Source organism: Oxyura jamaicensis, chromosome 1, assembly GCF_011077185.1.
Source record: "Oxyura jamaicensis isolate SHBP4307 breed ruddy duck chromosome 1, BPBGC_Ojam_1.0, whole genome shotgun sequence".
NCBI classification, from domain to species: Eukaryota; Metazoa; Chordata; class Aves; order Anseriformes; family Anatidae; genus Oxyura; species Oxyura jamaicensis.
Window position 1 is genome coordinate 187,922,241 of NC_048893.1, and position 24,440 is coordinate 187,946,680.

At 37.0% G+C, this 24,440-nt stretch overlaps 1 protein-coding gene across 6 annotated transcripts in view; it reads right to left on the reverse strand.

The window, feature by feature from the left end:
• The window catches only part of ATM (ATM serine/threonine kinase), a 74,895-nt gene that overhangs the window by 43,045 nt on the left and 7,410 nt on the right, over window positions 1–24,440 (reverse strand). For 4 of the 6 annotated variants that reach the window (XR_004751211.1, XM_035327152.1, XM_035327126.1 and 1 more), the window contains exons 6-27: window positions 19,288–19,453; window positions 18,761–18,999; window positions 17,746–17,909; window positions 17,216–17,379; window positions 15,481–15,852; window positions 14,744–14,938; window positions 14,304–14,399; window positions 13,082–13,307; window positions 11,022–11,153; window positions 10,147–10,272; window positions 9,938–10,027; window positions 8,758–8,929; window positions 7,612–7,811; window positions 6,999–7,081; window positions 6,739–6,894; window positions 6,216–6,291; window positions 5,932–6,062; window positions 4,472–4,592; window positions 2,797–2,973; window positions 1,889–2,058; window positions 1,322–1,571; window positions 598–713 (exon numbers count right to left, since the gene is read on the reverse strand). Coding sequence is in view for 5 of the 6 variants with exons in the window: in XM_035327152.1 (XP_035183043.1) it covers window positions 598–713; window positions 1,322–1,571; window positions 1,889–2,058; window positions 2,797–2,973; window positions 4,472–4,592; window positions 5,932–6,062; window positions 6,216–6,291; window positions 6,739–6,894; window positions 6,999–7,081; window positions 7,612–7,811; window positions 8,758–8,929; window positions 9,938–10,027; window positions 10,147–10,272; window positions 11,022–11,153; window positions 13,082–13,307; window positions 14,304–14,399; window positions 14,744–14,938; window positions 15,481–15,852; window positions 17,216–17,379; window positions 17,746–17,909; window positions 18,761–18,999; window positions 19,288–19,453 (3,622 nt within the window). In the remaining variant the exon portion in view is untranslated. Of the gene's footprint in view, window positions 1–597; window positions 714–1,321; window positions 1,572–1,888; window positions 2,059–2,796; window positions 2,974–4,471; window positions 4,593–5,931; window positions 6,063–6,215; window positions 6,292–6,738; window positions 6,895–6,998; window positions 7,082–7,611; window positions 7,812–8,757; window positions 8,930–9,937; window positions 10,028–10,146; window positions 10,273–11,021; window positions 11,154–13,081; window positions 13,308–14,303; window positions 14,400–14,743; window positions 14,939–15,480; window positions 15,853–17,215; window positions 17,380–17,745; window positions 17,910–18,760; window positions 19,000–19,287; window positions 19,454–24,440 lie in introns of those variants that run through there. The other 2 variants (XM_035327135.1, XM_035327166.1) reach the window with 2 other exon arrangements.

The window sequence follows — 24,440 nt, forward strand, 5'->3', positions numbered from 1 at the left end:
GTTTTCAAGGTCTCATTTAACACTCTTTTATTCTTTTTTTGAAAGATCATATTGCTAAAAAAAAGGCCAAATAAGTTACTTTGGAGGAAAATCTAAAAATGAAAATGAAACTATTTTTGGCATTCAAATATTTCTATTAGCCAGGAATTAGTTAATTCAGCATTGTTTAAGCAATTTTCTCACCAAGGGCAAGAGCAGCCACTACAGGAACTGCTAAGAAAAGGTTCACTTTCACTTCTGACTTCTAAATATTTACAGACCTTTGAAAGAATGACTTGAAATTATAGTCATTAAAACCTGGCTCATTTTACAGCCAGTAAAATTTTACAGGGTGGTTTTCCATCCTAGTTTGAACTGATCTAATCCAACATTGCCATAGTCCAGAGCTTATCAACCTACAATGGAATTCTCTTGCCCACCTATTCATTCTTGCCATTAACTGACATATTACGGAGAGATTCCCCTTTACTGATATGACAGAATAACTATTTAGAAAGGATGCACATGATATTATCATCACTAATGAGAATGAAGTCCACTAATTCTCAGCTTCAAAGTTACAAATCTGCAAATCTTTAAAAATCTACAAATACCTACCCTATGTATTTACTCAGATGAGAACCTTCTGCCTCCTCATTAGGTGATTCATGTAAGGTCATCAACAGTTCAACTACAATTTCTGATAAATTATTATGAGATAAATTGTCGATTTCCTAGAGGAGGAAAAATAGTATTTTAGTAAGAAAAAAATAGCTAAAATAATTTAACACTTTTTTTTTCCTTCTGTGAAAACCCATCTTTTCTTGTCTGGATTCTCTATTTGTTTAATTAGTCAAGATATACAATTTATTCAGAAATTACACCTGGCTAGGTCTTACCTATGACAGTCACAGGTAGAATAATTGCTTCCCTTGCAGTTGGAAAAAAATAGAAGTAAGATTAATTTTTACTACTCGTTCTGTATGCAGTCTGCCTCTGGGGAAGAAGGAGTGCCTTCAGAAAGTATTAAAAATATTTTAAGAGGAAAACACGACTTACATAAAGAGATACATAGCAGGGGAACTAAGGCTTGTATAATTAAACTTCTTTTTATCACATTCTGAAAGAAATTATACTTCAGATATTGTCTGCCTGAAAGATACCATTAAATCCCAATTACTTGAAAAATCTGGGATACAAATTCAGCTAGCTTGGATGTAGTACTTGTATCTTGTATCTATACTTGTATATCTTGTATCTATAAACTTTAAATATTTTACATTTTTATATTTATAAAAGTTTCTTTCAAGTCATACAACTCAATTTACACGTTTAAAACTGATACCTGTTTCCCTAAGCAGTCTTCATCCTTAAGCACATCGTAGACTTTAGAAGCTGCATCTCTTTGCTCTGCTACTTCACTCCTTCCATGGCTTTGATAGGCAAAATACGGGAGGATATTCACAAGTATCTTTGGAAAACAGTCTGCCAAAACCTGCCTCCAGTCTTTTTCAATCTTGTCAGCCAGTGATTTCACATCTTCAAATTGACTTCTAATGACCAGGTGTGGAACCAAAACTTTGTAACATGACCTACACGTAGTAGATACATTTTCAGAATGTTCTTGAATTGCATTTTTGAAAAAATCTCAAGAATAATACAGCAAATACCTTTCCTGTACTGCATTCCTCTATAACTAAACTTGTAATTACTGTCTAGCTAGCTACTGCCATACAAAAAATCTTTGCAGCATTACTATAAAATACAAGATAATAGGAATACATTTCAAAAGCTCCCCACACTTTTTCCTACAATAAAATCTTAATACATAACTACATTTAGAAATTTGAAACCCTGTGTCATAATTGTAAATAAATTTAGATAAATTACTTTCATACAGCAAACTTACCTGTAGAATTCCTCAAGACTAGTATAGTTCAGAAGAATGTAAGGAAAGGCAGACAGGTTGTATCCACTGTCATTTATTTTCAGCCATTCCACCACCAAATAGTCTAAATGTGATGTCATGAAGTCTTCTATATTTTTATAGCCAAAAATGTCAGATACTTTTTTCAAAACCTGTGCATTAAATAAGATTATAAAGTAGCACAAACAATACATGATATTATGGCATAGTGAAAGAACTACATGTCCTCCCCCCACCCTTTTAACGCTTCTACAACTTTTTTTTTTTTTTTTCCTCCAAAGAAGGCAATCAAGAACTACACCTACCCTGTGAGAGGTGGCAGGCAAAGAAAGGACAAACTGGTATATATTTTGCTGGGTAAAGATTGCACATAAAACAGGAGAAAGTAAGTAGAAAGTGATAAAAATGAGAGAACACACACATCAAACATATGACCAGCATGACAGACTGCAGTATAAACAGCAATTATTTCAGTACACCCTTAAGAACAGCAACATAAAAGTTCACCAAGACACATACCATCTTCCAATACATTCCATTTACTTTACTTATTTTCCACATTGGAAAACTCAACTTACTTTTAGTGGATAGATTTTTTTTAATGAGCTCTGAAATCTTTAATGTACAAAAATCTATTTGTGTTTTAGATCTGTGCTTTTAAGGTATAGGATTTACTATTAAAATTGCTTTTTATATCATTACTTCTGTGCTAAGACTACACAGATCATTAGATTTAATTACAAACTCATTCAGATATTTAAGTCTCACATTAGGCATGCATTGTATTAAAAAAATCAACAACTTTCAACATTGCCAAAAACATTTTGCACCATTACAATTTTGCTTTGCTTCATTTATAACCTAAATATAAACCAGAATTGTTTACTTGCCTTTTTCACAAGGTGAAGTTCTAACCCATTCTCTTTCACAGACTGGCAAATAGCAAACAAAGCTTGCTTTTCGCATACAGGACTGCAGCACAGAACCATGGTTACAAGCATCAGCAAAACTGCTTTTCTATTACACTGCTTATCCAAAAGATCTTCAGAATTTGCATCGCCACTAACCTGCAGGAAGAAATAATGAAGAACGTACATAAAAATTCTGTTAAAACAATCTAGCTCTGTTAAAACAAATTGATTGTTAAAACAATCAATTATCTAGAGAACTGAATTAATAAGTTAGAACAAAGGGTGCTGATACGAACACTTCTGAAAATATTGCTTTGGTTGCTTAAAAATCAAATCCACCAGCTGTCTGCTCCACCGGTCAACCAGAATTTACTGCCTCCAGCATGTTAGCACATAGATGCTTGTACCTTATACCCTCCAGTTCATATGTAGTATCAGCAACTCAAATAAAGGGAACACACTTAGCAGATAAATGACTGAGGCACTAACAAGCCTCCTTTTGCTCCTCTGCAAAATTTACTGCCTCTAAAGCAAACAAAGCAGCAGGATTTTCCTCAAGTTTATTTATTTATGTATTTTATTAGTTTCCTAACAATAACATATATATTACCATGTGAGGAAAAAAAAGCACAAACCACTGATGCATACAGGAAAGAGCCACCTTGTGATTCAAATACAGTTCTTCCTTTCCTAATGCACAGTGTTGACTAGTATCAAACACTGAATAAAAGTAACATGAAGCTGAACCAAGGACAGAAGCTAATGAGAGATGACAGCAAGCTGAGGTGACAGAGCAGAGAACCGGAGCAACGGATAAAATAGATGAAACAATGAAGAGCTGGAGCAACAGAAGTCTGTAGGCAACAGATGGAATGAGATCACAGAGGGATGAGGCCTCAACTGCAAGCCCAAGCTACAGGACAGCAAGCCAGTGCAACAAAGAGAGAAAACACAACAAATAGAGACAGCATGTGGAAATATGATAGAGCAATAGACAAAAAAAATATGGAAAATGTAGATGACTAGGCACAGTAGCAAGGAAGAGGGAAAAATGAAAGACACTAATAGAAATATTAATAGTTAAAGAAATTATGCAGTAATATACACCACTACATTTCCCATTACTGCAATTAAAAAAAAAAAAAGAAAAAGAAAAAGAAAAAAAAACTTTTCTTTTACTTTTCATCTGAATATTTTATATTTTAAGCAAATTTTAATTTTGTGGAAATCAGTGTCCTAATACCACTGGAAACATTACCTTACTGAAATTCACAGTTCTGTTTTAATACTACGTAAGTACATAATTTGTACAATGTAAGTATATTGCCACCTATTCACTATTTATATATTTTCTAGAATAGTATGGTTCCATTTTTCTTTGCTTCTTAAGTGTTGCAGAAGTGAAATCTACAACAACAAGTAGCATTATACAGTCCAAAGCATATGCAGAAAAAGCTGACAGATTTTTAACATGGACAAAACAGAGACTGACTTAATGTATGAAGGATTTCCCGTCCACCACCTTGTTCCACCACCTCAGATTACCAGAAATCCCGAAGAATTAATATCATTGGAAAGCTAAACACACTTATTTCAAAATTCATCGTATTCACAACCTGAAAATATGGCAAAACTAATGACTAGATCTTATTACCAGATTGCTCATTCCTTCCTGAACTTTGAGATAGGCATTCTCAAAAGCCTTTTGCTGGAGCTTCAAGGGAAGAGGTTTTGACAATCCAGAAGAATCTTTCTGTTTCACATCTTGAAACAAACTTCAAAAAAAGGATAATTATTAGCATAACATTTAGTCTACAGAATTGCTGCATATTGTGCATAGCAAATAATAAGACAGATTTTCTATAGATTCTAATTTTCTTCTTAACTTTCTTGTATATAGCAGTCCTTCCTCTCCCTCAAACTTTGTCAGTAACAGGAAGAGTATCTGCTGGGGCTAAAAGCTGGAAAGAAAGTTTCCCGATCTCTGCCAGTAATCCAAACTTCAATTAGTTGTCACAAAGGAATATTCCACCTCATGAAGTATGTTGGGAATACATTTACTAAACAAATGTACATGTATAAAGAGTTTCTCAAATACATATATATACACACACATAGTATACAATTTATATATAGATATATACGTGTTTATATATATGTATTAAATATATATAGTTAGATAAAGGCCGAACTCACTCTGCTACAAAAATTGGAACATCATAGTGGATTAGACCTAACATCATTCTAGCCATTTCTAAGTGACCAACAACAGATACCTAAGAAAGATCACCATATGCTTCCCTTGTATGTATAATACCCTTGAATATATCCTAATATTTGACAACATGGGATCTAGGCAGATCATGAGTTAGAAGTGGTGACTATATTTAGTATCCTTCAATGATTTCCTCTTACAGAAATTTTTCCAGTCACTTTTTGAGCCTCCAGACAGTTGAGCACAGTAGGATAATAATCAGCATAATTGAATGTTGTATGAAGTAAACCATATTTTCTCAGAATCTTGAACGTGTTAGCTTCACCTGATGTTCCACTGTCTTTAAACTGGAAAAGACTGCTGATCTGCATTTTGTTCCATTCCAGATTTTGTAATGTAATATCTCAGGCAATTCAACTCTTTTTATGCTGAAGGGCTACAATTTATACAACCAATTGATGTGTGTAAAGTGTTCCTTACTTTTGAACATCCCTTCTCCACTCCTATTCCAGTTCCATTATATGCTTTCTGAGATATGGAGAAAGAACTGTACATAATATTCAAAAATACAAGATCCTTTGAAATAGTTTCCATGCTACACAATGTGGCCAACTTATTTCTAGAGGATAAACAGCTATCTCATATTCAAGTTTTGCATAATGTATCTAATGCAAGAATTACAATTATATGCAGTTTATATATATGTACATAATTGTATATATATACATATATATATATATATATACACACACAGAATACTGCATAGGCTTTTATATTTCCTCAAGATCAATGCCCCAGAACTACTAGAAACAGCAGCTATACAGTAGCAGAAGTAAGACCCAGTTAAAGTGAGAATTACTGTTATTCTTAGAAACAGAAAAAAACATAAACATTATCACCTGGTAATCGACTTTGCAGCAAGAATGCAAACTTGATGGTGACTATCTGCGAGAAAATGTGGGAAAGCATCACACACAGGAAGATCTCCATCTTTTACATTAAGGATAGCCCACTTGGAATAAGGATCAGCCTGAAGAAAATGAATATTGTGGTTTAAAATGTACAGAATACTTACAGTGATATACTTACTGATATATGCAAAAAAAATCTTTAGACACTCTTTTCAAGCACACGTTAAGTATATACTTAACATACTAATGAATGTAAGAAGAAATGGGATTACCTCAAGCAGGGCTTTCATGCAGTTTAAAAGCGCTACTCTTACTGGTGCCGTGCATCTCTTTCCTTGAGCTAGCTTCCTAAAATATGGAACATTTGAATAAATGAAAAAGATGCCAACAATTTTGAGAAAAAAATTAACAAGTTAGTTTCTTGGCTTAATAGTTAAGTTTGGCAGGATTTGATGATTTTCCTGGTAATCTACAATAATAAGCAATATTCATTTTTGATTGCTGAAGTTATCACTTGTAATACTTATCCAATACTTGTGATGCTTATCCAGTTGAGAGTAAAATCTTTGTTAATATACAACTGTGTAGTGTTTATTTCTATAACGCTATCATCTTAAGGACTATAAAGACACTTTGATACAAATATGAGATAGAAATCTGGAAAGTTAAATGCTGGATAAAGGAAAAGCACATGGACTCATGGGATACCAATAGCAACGCACTACAGTCATCACATGGATAACAAAGTTAAAAATCAAAGCAAACAGACTTCTGCATTAAATAGATAAAACATACCAAAAGGCTCCAATAATTGTCAAAAATTGCCCTTGAGCATCCCCTGTCTCTTCTGCATGTGCACTGGACTGGCCCAAACTTACTGCTATAGGCAGCAAATTGTTTAGAATTACTTTACAAACATCTTGGTCTCGACGGTAAAAGGAACACACAGCACTGTGAAAGAAAGAAAAAAAATCTTGAAGCACTAAACAGCCCTCAAATCCTGTAGCTGTTGAACTAAAATAGCTCTAATAATGCTAAAATAGTTTCTCTCTTACGAAAGAGGTCTAAGAAGCATAAGAACTTCATCTTCAGGCAACGGGTTTTCTTCAGTAGGAAGCTCCTTCAAAAGGATCAAGTACTGAGGAAGACAACAAAAAAAAAGAACCAAAATGAAAAATAATTCTTAAGAAAAATAAGTAGACAAAAAGAAAAACTAGAAGACATTTTCAGAAACTGTCACATAAAATGTCATCATGCAGTAAGGATACCTAATGTCAGCTCTTACATGTTAGAATCCTATCATCTTTTTATGCAGACTGTCAAACTAATATTGCTCATGAATTTTTTTCATTTGGCAGCCAAAAATATTTCCTTTGTAAACTAAAACACAGATCCTCTTCTATGACAGAGACCATGGTATTCTGGGTATTTAACAAATAATTAATGATAAAGGCAAGATGTTTATATTTCTCAGCTGTTTATTCTAGTTTACAACAAATTCTAACTGTTCCTTCCCCGCCCACCCCAGCACACTTCAAAACATCAGAAGTAGCTTTCTTCTGGTATTCTCAGAGGACTGATGATAAGAGAAAAGGCATCAAGAACATACAATTTTAGAAACAGTACAGGAACAGAAGTGAGCCTTCTGTAAAATAATCTCACACTCACCGTGTGCAGATGCAATGGTTTAGCACCGTCAAAGACACTGCTATCAGTTAACATCAACAGCTTCCTCTGTATATCAGAGGCTCGGAAGCTCACTGTCCGAGTTTGGACTGTAGTTGCACAAATACATAAGAACCTCAAAATTTCAAGGAGGAGTAAATCCTGCTTTGTCAACTGTTCTTCAGCTAATGGACTCACAGCACCTGAAAATAAGGTTCACATGTAAGAAATGCCTCTCCAAGTACAATAAAAATGTTTTATAACATTTTAGGTCTTTACAAAACTAAGTTCTTAAAATAGACAGAGTACTAGCAACCTTTAATTGTTATTGAGCAGATACTGCAACAGTTAGTAGATTCTTGAATGCTTTCTACATCTAAAAAGGCCCTCTTTAAAACAGATTTCAATTTTATGTGCTCATACAGATGGCTTATTTCTCCTGTCAAAGTACAATGAACACAGCAGAACCATTTTTTTTGTGTCGTTCGCTATTACTTAGGATGTATTTTAAACTACAGATTCAAAGTTTCCCCAACAGTGAAATTACGACAATTACCACTATATTAATGTCCTTATTCAAATTTCAACCATAGACCTCATTAGAAACTAAAATATGCATTATTTTAAGAAAGAAATTAAAATGAAAGAGAACATCAGTACTTATAGGTCGTAACAGCAATAAACGCCTGTCCCAAGGACATACAAATTCATGTTCTTCCTCCTCCAGAGATGCAAGAAAGATGATCTTGCCAAGAATTACTGATCAGCAGAAGAAGTGAAATAGGACTACTTTTAAGAAAATGAAGCACAGCCTAATGACAGAGACAGGCAGTCTACAGACACACCTTCTCTTCTTTTCCAAAACTTCTGACTTTGAGCAAGTTAACTAGTTTCCTGCATTTCACTATTTATAAAATAAAAAATAAACTTCTCATTTCCAGATGAACTAGAGTACTTGATTAATATCTTTAAAACACTAATGAAGTACAAGATAATTATTGTTTAGCAAGTACCTGGTTCAACTATTACCTGACTAAAAGCAGAACAATATGATACCTATCATTCAAGGAAAGAACAATTTGTAAAAACAAGGCAGGAGAGCGGGGTCTTAATCTTTTGCAAATAGTTTTGGACAAAGAGAAAGCTTACCTGTTACATTTTGTATGTCGCCAGATTCATTTGTACCACTGATGTCAGTCATTGAATGACCATCAAATAGATTATCAGATCCCTGATTATCTACTTCCATTATACTCTCCTCAGGATCATGCCCCACTAAATCCACTTCTCCTAAGTCACTTGGTTTTCCAGTAAATGTCATCTGACAAAAACACAATATTCTTTTAAAGTTGGTTTTTAATGACAGGAGAAAACACATAGGCATAGAACAAGGAAAGACACTACAGTTTTCCAGTCAACTCGAACAGGTGAAGAAAATAAGGGCTAAACTGAAGCAATGCATTTCACTCTTTGTGATAAAACTGTCTTCTAAACATGTGAATTGTATTCGAACTATTCTCTTTAAGATGTAAGCTTCCTGAGACAGATACACATTTTTGTGTTTTAGATGGTGCCAAGGATACCGTTAGTATTTGAAAAACAATTATCTGGAAGACACCAAACTTCCCACCATACTTCATAATTACACAGAAATGAAAAGAAGGCATAGGGCCTTTTTGAAGGCAGAGTAATTACTACTTTCCCTACTAGATGAGAAGCTAACAGAAGGTAAGATTCTCAGGTTCTCCTCACCTGAAAAAAAAAAAGATTTTGCCTACCTAGACCTGACTACAGCACAATCTGCCAAAAGGAGAAGTTTCAAGAGTTGCAGTAAATGCAGTGATGTGCCACCCTATTACTTTTGTCAGTGAGAGAGCCAGTTACAGTTCAAAGATTTAATATCTACATAAAATCATCTTTACAGTGTTTTTTAAGACTCATAAATCCATCAAACTAAAAAAAAAGTTCTTTAAATTTTCACATGCATTAAAGTTAAATGTCGTGTTATAGAAATTCTTTCTACAGCATAAAATACATATATATCATTTAACACTAATAAAGTATTTAAAAAAATCCAAAAATAGCATGTTTTTTCATGTGAACAGACATGCTAACATTGATCAAATGTTATCCACTTGTCCTTATTTTTCTACTATGCCTGTGTTCAAAATATAAAAATGTTAAATATAAATGTTGCTGGTTAGAAATCTCTATAAAATTCAATGTATTTTAGTTTTTTTTTTCCAATAAGTATCTTGTTTGTCTCCAAATTATTATACCATAAGAAAAATACAATTTCTGCTTTCAGAAACACAGGGAATGTACTTACCAGATTTTTGCAAATATCCACAAGATCATTCATAAATTTTGATGTTAACAAACGCAGGAATAAGTTAGACAGCATCTTATTAGCACTGTTCTGTAAGAAAGTAAGATGTACAAATAGGTTAATTCATTTTTTTCATGTACCACATGTGATATCCAACTTTGTGATCTCATTAATGAGGAAAGAAACAAAAATTACTTTATAAGCTTTACCTTGGTACAATTGCATAAACATTTTGTACACTGCATTATCAAAGTCCTCAGTGAGCTGATCTGGGCATCTTCATTTAGTTTCTTTCTTGAGTTAGAAATGCTTTCTCCAGCATAATGAATGAGAGACTAATAAAAATACAACAAATATGTCAGTTAAATTTCTTTATATGTTGGCACATGCACAGCACACACACAGACAAAAGGACATAATTCTCACTCATACGTATCCATACATTCTGATTCATACAGCTTTGATATTTACAGCGTGCATCAGTGAGTTTGGGCACATTTTTTTTTCCTTTTTTTTTTCCTAAACATTCTGCTCCAGAAGCAACACAGAAATGGCACAGACCAGCCTGATACACTGATATTTTCATCATGAAAGAAAAATAATGTAAAGTTTTGGGATTCCATATTTAAGTGCAAAACCACCTCACACAACAATAAAAACAACAACAGCTGTCTTCATACTGGCTTAGACCATCTTAAAAAAAATCCTGCATGAAAGACCTATACATGAAAGGACTTTTTATCCTATGTAGTCCTTTTGCCTAAAAATCCTTGATTATTTTATCTTTTTAAAAGGGGTGATACAGAAACATATCTGTATTTAGAATCTGTAAATTTGATATATTGGTATATTGACAGAATTTCATTGGCTCCACTTTTTCAGCAGCAGTAACATATTTAAACCTCTCTGCTGCTTTTTTTTTTTTTTATTAAAAAAAAAAAAAAAAATAAAAAAAAAAAAACAGAAATCAGGAGAAATATTCATGGTCTGAAGATGTGTTCACCTTCAGTGTGAATACAGTTTTTAAAATGATTTTATATTTAACAATCTACTTTAAGTTGTTTGCAAATGCATTGCTGCTTACCTTAGCTTTCTGGAACAACTCTGATTTACAGGCATCCTCTTCTGTAAATAAACCAGTGTAGCAATAGCAGCCCAGAACACCAACTGAGAGACTGACACATCGAACAAGATGTTCTGCAGCAACAAGCTTAGACTAAATTAAACACAGTATAAGCACCAGTGGTTTAATATGATTATTTTTCAGCAAAATACAAATTCTTTAGTCTCTTTTAAACACTTGTATATACATATTTTGTCAGAATGAATGAAGCTTTGCATTCTAGTGTTCTGCATCTTGCATTTGTCTTAGCTCCCTACCAAGTCCTTGTGGCTCTCCATGTTACAATATTCTCTGCATCTGCCGTGGCCCTTAGGCCTCCCTACTTCACAATAGTTTAAATTCTCTCTGTCCTTTAGGTTCCATCATAGTAATAATTTCAGCTCTCCTCATGTGTAAGGAGAGGGAGTGAGAGAGCGGTTGTGGTGGAGCTGAGCTGCCCAGCTGAGTAAAACCACCACACCAGGACAAGAGATAGGAGCCTAGTCATGGACTACAACACATTCCTACCACCGCCTCTTGCTGTCTTAGTAAATTCGTAAGTTTCTTCTTAGCAGTAAGAAACAAATGTCAACAAACAAATGGCATATAGGGTTGTGAACACATGCAAATCTACTGCAGGAACCCTGCAGAACCCTGGAGACCCCTTTTTTACATGTCTAACTTATTTGGATCAAAGAAGAAGAAAGAGCAGATGAATATTTTTACTTTCTCTGGGAGAGAGACCAAAGAGGATTTGCTGTAACATTCTTTAAAAATGTGTATCTACAAAAAGATGGAGAAACGCATGCATACACACTGTTTACATATGCCAAACCAGGAAGAGGTTTTACAGTGCCTAAAAACCACCACACTCACCAAATATTATAGGACCTTAACAGCAAGTTGCCAAGGAGGCACAGCACTGTATCAAAACCAAAGCTAGCCTGTCAAAGGAGCTAGAAACTTTAAAAGCCTGCTGCTTTTGTCTTCATCAACTTTTCACACCATTATGCTTTGGCTCTTCTTCTCCAAGTCAAGATTTTTTTCCAATTGAGAGATTCTGTTGTTTCAACAAGTGGATCACAGGATAATTCAGGCTCAAATAGACCTCCTACTCACAGCAGACCATCTCTGATGTCAGATCCGGTTACTCTGGGCTTGATCCAGAGACAGCTTGAAAAGCTCCAAGGATGAAAACTACACAATCTCTCTGGGCAAGCGGTGGCACTGCTTGACTGTCCTCAAGCTGTAAAACTTTCCTTGCACCGGTGTGAATTTGGTTTGGGTTTATGCCTGCTGTCCCTGACCCTCCGGCAATGCACCACTGTGATGAGCCAGGCCGTGTCTTCCAGGTAACTTTATGGGCACTGAGAGGCTCCCTCAAAGCCTGTTAGGTCCCCCCAGAGCCATCTCTGCTCCAGGCTGAACAAGCCCAGCTCCCTCCGTGTCTCCTCACAGGTCAAGTGCTTTAGCCCTTAATCACCTCAGTGGCCTTCACTGAACGCACCAAGTGTCTTGCCCTGGGAGGCCCAAACCTGGATGCAGCATTCTAGACACAGAGGGCACCAAGAAGAGGAGGATAATCATCTGCCTTGAGCACTGGCTGTGCTCTTGTTAATACAGCCTGTATTTGCAGCTTTCTCTGCCTTTACACTGCTGCCTCTTTTTACAAAACCTCCATGAGACCTCTGTGCTTCAGGCAATCTTGGTTGAAAACTGGCAAGAGCTTAAAGCATTACAGGAGCACAGAAGTTGAAGCAAACATCTCAAAAAGTAGCGTAACAAAGATTTATGTGGCAACTTCACACATACTTCCACTTCTACACAGCTTGTAGTTTCCTACATACTTAAGGAAATTACAGACAATTTGCCAATGATGTACAAAAGCACAGACTTCTCTGTTTCATATTATTGAAAACAGATTTTAAAATGTTTGCAGTTCATTTTTAGCAACAAAAGAAAGGAGAATCTATATACTTTTCCTTGAAAATATATTGTTTGGGAGCACACCTATAAGGATGCAACAGTAATTTCTAACTTACCTCAGGAGCATAGCTGCTTAAAAGCTTTTCTGACATTGTTGAAAGGCAGTACTCCAGTGTCTCCCTAAGATTTTGGTTGATGGCAAGTCTTGAACCAGTCACATTTTTATCTGCAATGTTTACTGCAAAGTTAGTGAAAATATCCATTTCATCAAATGTTGTCTGTAGATACAGCTCTTCAACATCACAAAAATCGCTTTCTTGTTTTCCTTGGATGTGCTGCACACTTGAAGAAGAGACATTGTTTTCACTTCAGCAGCCAATATATGAACACTAGTCTTTAACACTATTATTTAAATGTTTTAAAAAGGCAAAATAAAATTTTAAAATTTAAAATTTTAACTTCTGTTAAAAAGTTAATGAAACTGGTTAATGTTTTGTTTCTGAGGTGACTTTCACTGTGGAATAGATACTTACCATTTCAGCTTTGTCTGAAGAAACTACAAGGAAAAATAAAGCTTGTACATACATCGTAAGTTTTATTGCAGCTCATGTACCAACAACCGGTTTGCGCTGAGATAGCTGACATCAATCTACTTCACATAATTGCAGCATAAATCCACAAAAAAGCCTGAAACTAATGTTTTTATCTTTCATTACAAGAAGTTATACACACTTTAATTTCATTAAGAGCAAGCTGGATATAATCCAAGAGCTCGAACATATGCATCAGAGAAAGATGCAACAGCATTCTTAGAATGACTCCAAGAGACTCAAGTAACATGTAACTGGGGCCACAAATACTGAGTAGCTTGAGGACACAGAAATTAATCACCTAACCTTTACAGATTTCCTCCGATCTTCGTGAAAAATCCTAAAATACATGTTTCCTTTAGAATGGCAGTTAATGTTAACAAGCATGAATATTTATTTGTATAAAGTTACAAATGAAAAATATGATATTACAGAGCTAAAAGTATCTAATGTATTTGTGTGTAAAGAGACAAGTATTTAGCTGTATTGCTTGAAGAACTTATTCCTCCTAAGATACTTTGTTCAGTACATGAATCTTTGACTCTGTCAGCAACATCTGCTGATATTTCAACATCTGCTTAAAGCATCTTAAAAAATAGCAAAAACTCATTTTTACGGGGTACTGATGATGTTGTACAGGAAGATGCAAAAGAGCTCAAGGAACTTTTATGCATTTCATTGTCTCTGCTTGATAAATTAACAAATATAAGAAGCATAAATATTCATAATGATTGATTTAAAAACATACCATTTAGTATCATTTTGGAAAAAAATCATAGCAGCTCTACTGTTCTTCATTGTAAGGCTCACAAGAATTTTTTGTATCATAAGATGAGGAAAATCACTGAAAAAAAAAAGAAAATTATTTTGCATTATTTTGTGTTTTCTTTCAATCAGACATACTCTTGGGATTCCCGTAGTGTGCATAAACACTGACAAGATTTACTGTGTACCTTCAAAGTGGCTTAAATTTTCACTTAAGATTTCTAACACATACTTCCTGAATGTGCTATGCTATGGGTAGATGACTAAACTATGTCCCCAAAAATTATATCCTACAGTAAGCTTAAAAAAACTAACTCTACCAAAGCATTACCACCATATAGTTCTGCAAATCCACTTTTCCCTGGACAGTCTTCTGCATTACAGAGCAAGTTTACATATAAAATTATGCCATGAAGACTCTACCTGCAGAGCACAGGAGGCAACTTCACACATTCTTCCATTTCTTCCTCCAAACAGCAGGACAGTACCCATTTCATTATTGCCTCCTTTAATACAGAAACCAGATTTCTTTCACAATTACTCTGATCCATTCCTATGTCCAAATTTTCTGGCACTGAATAGGCAGACATCAGTAATGCTAAACAACATACTGCAGAACTGTAATAAAAAAGGGAACAGAAGGCATTTATGAGAAAAAAACAAATGGGTATTTGAGAGAGCAAAGTCAGTATTTTTGCACTCCTGAGGAGCATCAAATGCACAAACAACTTAATAGCATACATACTAGAAAACTCCTTTATTAGAACCTGCATTTTGAAAAGCCATATTTTTGCTAATACAGATGTTTCCTGTTTATTTTAAAGACTGTTTCCGGACACTCATTTCAGAATCAAATATATATTTAGAAGAAATCATACTTTTTAACTTCGAAAAATCAACCACATCTCTTTCAGTCAGATTTTATATTTTTAGTCAGATTTAACATTTGAAGATGCTTGCCTCTTCTCTTCCACCTCTGCTTTTACACTTATGCACATACTTACATCAGTTTCAAATGCATAAAACACAGATGTGGCTAGTTCTTAACTACAAATGCAGCCACAAAAACAATAATACTTTGAATAATGCAGTGGTTTTGATTACATAGTAAAAAGCAACGTGAATCAGACATGAAATAAAACCTTTGCTTCCCGTTTTACCTTGAAGGTTTCAATGGGGGTCCTGAAAATATCTTCCAGAGTTCTTTATCTGTTACAACAAGGTTTCCTTGAATCATAGCTCCAAGTAACCCAAAGCTCTCCACTTCAATTTGCTGAAAACTTACGCTACGAATGGTAAGAGACCAAACTTTTGCCCAGGTTCTCTTGAGCTCTAACTTGCAGGTGCTTTTCAAATCAGTTTTCTGGTTTTGACACAAAGCCACCTCTTTAAGACACTTCAGCACATAAGGGGTCCTTTCTCCACGTCGCTGCTGAGGCAGTAACTGGTGAAGTATATTGAGTAAGGGAGGTAGCTCGCAGTTAGGAAGACTCATAGGATACTTTGATAGTAATCGAGCTGTAATCTGTAACCTTGAAAACACAATGTGAAGCAATCAATATGAAACATACATAAATGTGTCTTCAAAAGTTAATGAACGCTGACTGTATTCTCTGATTGCCATTTCACGTTTATATTTTCTAGTATTCAGCTGATTTGTTTATTATCAAAGGTTAAAGATTCAGCAGTTCTACTTTTTCACTTGGGAAGTCTGCCTGTCTAGCCTCACTATCACTAAAAGTTTTTTACAAGCTGACTTCATTGGCTTCTGACCATGAAAAAAAAATTCAGGCAAGAAAATTATTTTTGTCCTTCCGCTAGACTAGCTTGTTATACACTCTGACTCAGGAAGTGACTTCCAGGATGAAACTACATACAAATGACAACACTTCAGCAGATATGAAAATTAATATTCATCAAATGAACAAGAAGTTAAGCTGGGAATGGTAAATTTTGAAAGGGTTTTGTTCATAGCAATGGATGCAACTCTGTAGTACTCATAGTACTTCCTGGAGACTGCTACCTCTCCTCAGAACACTGGGCTAACTTCTCAGTCAGGTCCTAAACAGTCACTTTGTCTCAAGAGTGAGCATTAAACACACACGCTGTGCCCCTGCTCACAACCCAATTCACAAGCAGCTACACTGTTTTAGTATCCTGTACAGCAATTTCCAAGAAAAGTAAGAAAGGGAGGAACGGTAACAGCAAAATCATCCAGTGTAATCTACTGATGCTAAAAAGTCGACATTCTTGAGCTTACAGTTGGCAAGTCCTAGAAAAATCTCTCTCTCTCTACTTTCTGTTACATATTCCCTGGGGCAGTCAGTGGAAGATTATGAACCTGTACCTCCAGTTCAGAAGTCCCTAATGTCAAAAAAATTCACCTTCATTGGTGTCCAAGCTAAGATGCCAGGCCTTGCACTTCAACAGTTTTTAAGCAAGGTATTAAGGCAAACTGCGAGAACTAGTTCAGAACAGCCCGACTCTTAATGGCTGCTGTTCCATGACCCAGCCAGCCAGCTTAAGGCAGTAGTAAACCTTAACTTCATTACTCGTGAGCTGGATAACACATTCACTTACATGAAGACTGGTAATATCTAGCACAAAAGACAGATTAAAAAAATAAGAGGCTGTAATATGTTATGCACTGCAACACAATTTACCAGACCCCATTTGTTATTTCTCAGGAAACCATAGGTATCAAATTTTTAAAGCAAGAGTGCCAAAAACACTACTCACTACTTTTCAAATGCTGTGAGAATCTAAACTTACTGCTTAGATATATAACTACAGCACATGCAGACACCTAATTTGGAAGGACAATGTAGTCAGGAAAATAATCTAACTTATTAAGATGTCTGTAGTGGTATTTGTTTCATGTAAAGATGTTATTACCAAGGTATGACATCAAAATCCTTCTGTGATCTTTGCAGGTTTTCTCGAATTACCTCCCAGTCTAGTTCAATCCTCCTGCGCTTGCTTGGTACTGTTTCATCATTGGACTGTGAAATGGTATACGACTGGGTTATTTCCACAACTTTTGTACCCTCTGTAAATACCTTCATGAAGAGAAATCAGAAAGTAAACAAAAAAAGGAAAATTGAAATGTTAAACTAAACTGGTCCATTTTTACTGTTTAAAGCCTCTTAGGAGGCAATAAGTGGTGTTAGTTACAATTTCTTATTGCGACAGAACTTATGCTTCCATTCTAATATAAAACACTAGTGAAAAATAGTGTAATTTAGAAGTCCAAACACTTCTAAACTGCACAAAAACTAACAACTAACACAACAGAACACAGACAGAATGAACTAATACATCAGTAAATCAATTTGAGGGAATGTTAAAGCCATATTAGCTTAAAAAGCAAAATGTACAATACCATAAGTATATACATCAAATTTATACTCAGATAAAAATGTTACCTGATGACAAATATCAGCCATTAATCCAATCAAATTTTCCTTCACAGCAGTAGTTCGTGAGCCTGAAGAATACTTTCCTCTACTGCCTATGAGATTTATTTCATTCACCAGCAAATCATATAGGTTATGTAAGACACTTTGCCATTTTTTTGAGTCATATGCCCCTGTACATGCAAGAAAAATTAAAAGATAACATGTGCCACTCACTTCATAAACCTACTTAGACAAAAAATGCAGCAAACATCAGAGCAGAGCACACAAAACTTAACGACAAATGCAGGCCTGCAGAATAAGTCTTATAATGGAGAATGAATGAAGTAAAAAAGTGGAAAGACTTAAAAGACAACTTAATCATAGTATATAAGTAATAAGCTTGTAAGTAATAAGCTTAAGTAATCATACTATTAATAAGTAATAAGAATTTTGAAATATTATATTCTTTATCTAACTAGAAAGACTACAATGAAATGCAGTGGGTAAGCTATTATATTGACTAATTGTAAGCTCTTTGCCATTTGTAATCAAAGTCAAAAATAACCATCTTTTTTAAAAAATAATGATGCTATAACCAAACTAGGTGATGACAGGCAAACAGAAATTACTGAGTGATGTTTGCTGGCCAGTATTATATAGTAAATCAGACTGCAATCATTTCCTAATGCTCATGAGTATACGATACATATGGCAATCTAAATTCAATCTGAACTACTATTCTCTTTGCCAAAGACTTTGTGCTTTAATTTAGCAATAACTTTAAGATAAAAACAACCAAACTTTACAGGATTTAATACAATTAATGCATACAATTTGCACACAGTGCATACAAATTAAAATCCTAATACATACAATTTGAAAATCCATTTTCAGTGTAGATCTGTAGAATAAAACTACTGGCAAGTAAAGATCATTTCCATCAGTATTTCCAAGAGTCGGTAACAAAATTCAGAAAATTAGTACAATAATTTGAGCTATCACATACAGTGCTAGAAATAAAACAGGGAGCTTTCAATAGTACCTTTTTCCTGAGATTTTGCACCCTTTGGATGATGCATGTGAACTTGGAGACGAAGTAACTCAATTATTGATTCCTTCAAGGAATCTTTTGGTCTATACTGAGTCCATATATAAAGCACTGTAGGCAAAATTTCTTCTCCAATTTTACAAATCCGTTTGCGACAGTTAACAGCAAATGTATTGAAGAAGATATTCATTGCTGCAATAATATGATCCAGGCCTGCAATATTTCTGTCTTGCCTGCAATATAAACCAAAGACTCAAACTTCCAGAATGAATAATCATATTGCTTTTCACATTAATTATTTAAAAGTAAATACTAGCATGTAACTCTAATCTGAATATTATTTGCCTAACTAGTGCAGAAGTTTATAATAATAAATTTATTAAAAGCGTTCAAAGACAGAACAATGAAATACGTCTAAGGAGGATTACCTGCTACTACTCAAGTTTAATCCAAAATACTTTAAATAGTTATTATCTATAAAAGCAGGTATTAGCATAAAAAAAGGAACACTTGCAACATACCTCGCACACTGCATTGCTCTTGAAAAGAAGTTAAACACATCAGATTTCAACTCATCAGTTTGGAAGCAATATCCCTTCATTAGTGTGTGAATTATCCTAGCCACCAAGACTCTGTTCATCTTCCCAGAAGGTGTAAGGTAAAATTGTCCATACAGCATCAGCAGATCTGCAAATGTATTTTGAAAGTGTATGTAATAGTGTGGAGATGTTATAAATACACAATTATACATATACAGACATATATTTAAGACATATATTTAAGGAGATTACATTAAAAATTAATACATTAAAAATGCTGGAAGCAAAATATTACATTAAGTATACATAAAACACCTTTCTGAATTCAGCTGTATGTCATTATCCACTAAAGTTAACCAGGAAAAAAAGAGAGAGAGAAAATGTATGCAGTCTTGTCTGCACTGGAAGTTATATTCATTCTGAGCTGGGATAAAATCTGTTTTGTGTTACACGGAGCAAAGTGGCTACAGCCACATGGCCAACTTTCACAACTACTTCTACATTCAACTCCTTCCATTCTACATTGACTACTCAGCACTGTGGGCTCCATTTGCTGTGGAATACACAATAAAAGTACTCAGAAGCAATTTACAGCTACAAAGACATTAACAGAGAATTTGGTGCAGCAGGAACAGGTCAACAGATCAGAACAATTGGTACTGAGGCTCCCCATATTTCCTTTAGAAGCAGTTCAGATAGTTTACTCCAGACCCCAGAGCCACACATCCATACTTTGCATTCATTTAATTTTTTTTCTGAAAGAAAGGTCCCTTCCAAAGATTTTTGCTTTCTTATCTCAAGGCCCATTTAAGACTTACCACACCATCCTTCCATGAGCATCATGCATATCAGAGTAGCACACTACTGATCCACCATCATCATGAGTTTAACATGACAAATACAAAAGCCTTACTACTATTTGCTTCATGCCATCTACAAGTGACGTGATACTGTCCCTCAGTCCTCGGATGGACAGTAGGCATTGCAAACATCCACACCAGGAAGAAATACTGTCTCAGTCCTATGACTTTAGCAGCTGTGCTGGGAGGGCACTTTGAATGAATGTACATCCACCTCTTTCAGGCCTTTTCTCCAAGAAAATATATAGGCAGAATGATCTTTTGGGAATCCCAGCCACTATGACTACTTGGCTCACAGTTGTGCTCTGAGCTCATATAATCCTTGGGATACTGAATGACCAATTACCACAAAACTTCCCAATGGAAGGGGAACCACTGGGACCTTCTGTCAAGAACTGGCCCCATACTTTCACCATCCTTGAATGAACTTCAGGAGTCTGCAGATCTGTTCACTAGACTGACTATCACCTAGATGAGCTTGCACAAAACTCTACTAGTGAGTAGTTCATCAGTTTAGGGTGAATGAGCTCTTGACAGACAGTCAGGATCAAGGCCTCTGAGGTGGTCAAAATATCTTGAATATTCCATGCATGGGGTATCAATGACTTCATCCAGAGTTTTGATCTCAGCCGAATTATGGAGAAGCCAACTCAGGACAACTACAAGTAAATTGGAAGGGCTACTGTTTCACTGTCATGCAGGACTTGGTAGATTTATGGACATCTTGGCAGGCTCCTGCAGGACTTAAAATGCCACCTTCACCAGGTCTTTCATAATTCTGGCCTCTTATTCAAAAGGGATACCAACACATTCTTCCCAAGCAGGCATAGGGCCACTTGTAGCACTCAGGTAGGTGACTGCATCAGGGGAGTCAGGGTTGCCTCATAGCCCTACATTACTGGGTCACAAACCTTTAAGCTGGAGACAACAGTGCCGACATCTGATTTAACCGTGTCTCTTCTACATAAACGGTGGAAGTGGAATGTGCATCAGTAATCTCACTGCGAGATGATGGACCCTCAGCAAGAAACTTGAAGCCAGCATTTCCAACACTCCCAAAACTGGGAGTCCTACACAATTGCAATTGCACAGCAGCTCAAGGCCACAATAGCCCAAAGTTCCCTAACCGGGGGGTGGGGGTGGGGATTTCTGTATTGGAACCTCCTCAGGTTGGGAAACCACTACTGCTCTCACACCCACAGAGCATGCTCTGGTTGAACTCTATTCATAGCAACTTTTGTGCTCCCTGCTGACTGCTGACCTCCCCTCAAAGAACACACACGGAAAGGAAGCAGACAGATTTACACAAAGCCAAGAATCTGAGTAAGACTTGCAGCAAAACAAGCTAATCAACAAAAAGCATTAAAAAAAATTTGATCCCACATCACCAGCTGATCTCATAGCTGAGCTTGCTTCAAGAAGGTTGGAGTAGAAATACTATTCTCTGCTTCTGTGATTCCCTAGGAAAGCCAATACCCAGAGATGAACAGGTAAGAAGACAAATATTGCATATGATTATTTAAAAATCAGTATCTGAATATAGGAAAGGGAGAAGTATAGCAGCCAACAATACAGTCCATCTTCTGGAGGCCATCAGGGTCTACTGAAAACTAGCATTAACAAAATCTTATTAACCTGACCAAACTAAACAAGCAGGCACAACACCCCCATTCATGGAGAGACAAAAGCCTGAACTGTAAAACTCATCTCTAAATCCCGCTGTCATGCACCATCCTCCTAGCTCTACTTAAACGCTTAGATAGACACTTTGTGAACCAGTCCCCCACAAGTCACTAGAGGAGTTGTAGTCCCCTTCACTGCTTGACTCAGCTTTTTTCTCCAAGTCCAATAGGTTGCACATCAGTCACTGCTTAAGAGCACTGTCTAGTGTCTTTTCATACTGGAACTGCTGCTCCTGCCACCTCTAGACTTTCATGCTCCCAAGCCTCCATCAAGCCTCAACTAAGTGAGCCAAGACCCTTCATGATCCTTTCAAACACAGCTTTCATGCTGTCCTCCATCTCCTCTTCCCATTCTTACCCACCACTTATCCTCAGGGTACTCATCCTCCCAACCTGGAAGTCTGGGATGAGGAGCAGAAGAACTCCCCACAATTCAGGTGGAAACAGAGACCTGCTGCTCCACCTGGACTATCACTATCAAATCCATGGGGCCAGATGGGATCCACCCAAGGGTGCAGAGGGAGCTGGAGGATGTGATTGCTGGGCTGCTTTCCATCATCTATCAGTGGTCATGGTCATCCAGAGAGGTCCTGCATGACTGGAGACTTGCTAATGTGATGCCCATCTATAAGAACGGTCATAAGGAGCACCCAGGGAACTACAGGCCTGTCAGCCTGACCTCAGTGCCAGGCAAGGTGATGGAACAGGTCATCTTGGATGCAATCACACAATGTATGCGGGACCACCAGGGGATCAGGCCCAGTCAGCATGGGTTCATGAAAGGCAAGTCCTGCCTGACAAACCTCATCTCCTTCTATGACCAAGTGACCCCTTGGTGGATGAGGGAAAGGCTGTTGACATAGTCTACCTAGACTTCAGCAAGGCCTTTGACACGGTCTCCCATAGTATCCTCCTGGAGAAGCTGGCAGGCAATGGTTTGGACAGGTACACACTTTGCTGGGTTAAAAACTGTCTGGACAGCCGAGCCCAGAGAGTGGTGGTGAACGAAGTGAAATTCAGCTGGCAACCGGTCACCGGTGGTGTTCCCCAGGGGTCGGTGTTGGGGCCCATCCTCTTTAATATCTTTATTGTTGGCTTGGATGAGGGAATTGATTGCACCCTCAGTAAGTTTGCAGATGACACCAATGCTGGGGGAAAGTGTTGATCTGCCAGAGGGTAGGAAGGCCCTGCAGAGGGACCTGGGCAGGATGGGGCGATGGGCAGAGGCTAATGGGATGAGGTTCAACATAGCTAAGTGCCGGGTCCTGTAATTTGGTCACAACAACCCCATGCAGTGCTATAGGCTTGGGGCAGAGCAGCTGGAAAGCTGTGCAGAGGAAAACAATCTGGGGGTGTTGGTCAATGCTCACCTGAACATGAGCTGGCAGTGTGCCCAGGTGGCCAAGAAGGCCAATGGCATCCTGGCTTGTATCAGGAATAGCGCAGCCAGCAGGACCAGGGAGGTGATCGTCCCCCTGTACTCAGTTCTGGTGAGGCCGCACCTCAAGTTCAGTTTTGGGCCCCTCACTACAAGAAGGACATTGAGGACCTGGAGCGTGTCCAAAGAAGGGCTAAAAGCTGGTGAAGGGCCTGGAACACAAGTCCTGTGAGGAGCGGCTGAGGGAACTGGGGTTGTTTAGTCTGGAGAAGAGAAGAGTCAGGGAAAACCCTATTGTTCCCCCCAGCTACCTGAAAGGAAGGTGTGGGGAGCTGGGGGTTGGCCTCTTCTCACAGCTGACTAATGGCAGGACTAGAGGGAACAGCCTCAAGTTGCGACAGGGGAGGTTTAGGTTGGAAATGAGGAGACATTTCTTCTCGGAAAGAGCAGTCAGGCATTGGAAAGGGTTGCCCAGGGAGGTGGTGGAGTCACCGTCCCTGGGTGTGTTTAAGGAAAGGTTGGACTTGGCTCTTAGGGATGTGATTGGTGACATTGGTGGTAGGGCGATGGTTGGACCAGATGATCTTCAAGGTCTTTTCCAACCTTACTGATTCTGTGATTCTACGATTCTTCATGCTGCTTCAGGCCTGTGGTGTTGCAAAAACATCTCAGAGAAGCCTGCACAATGTGAGGACAACATTGGGGGTGGGTGACCTATGTGAAGAGGCAGGGAAAAGAGGCTGCTGAAGAATAGATCTTCTGCAGATTCTTCAGAAGAGCAGAAAGTCTGTTGGTCCTTGAATATATATGACAATGCATCGTTCTGTTGTTTATTGCCATCCTTCCCACAGTTCTCAGGCTATCAAGGACAGTTCTCTGTAGGTAGCAGTAACACTGGGATAGATCCATCTCTGCCCTAACTCTTACAATAGACAGGCGAAGTCAAGCCCTGAAAACTGTAAAACCTGTTAACTTCAACAGCAGGGGGTGGCACAGCAAATAGAGCATCAGGGTATTGAGATTACTTAAGGTTAAGATTACCGAAAAAGAAGAGTAGTTTGTTAAGCAACAGGAGTAAAGAAGCCTCCTTGGCAATATCTATCCTTTCTTTCCATGATTTTCTTTTTCTTTATTAGAGATTTAGCTACTATTTGGGACGTTTTCCAGCCTCTTCTGTTTTCCTGTAACTGCTGGCAATAACAACTGTCAGCTCCA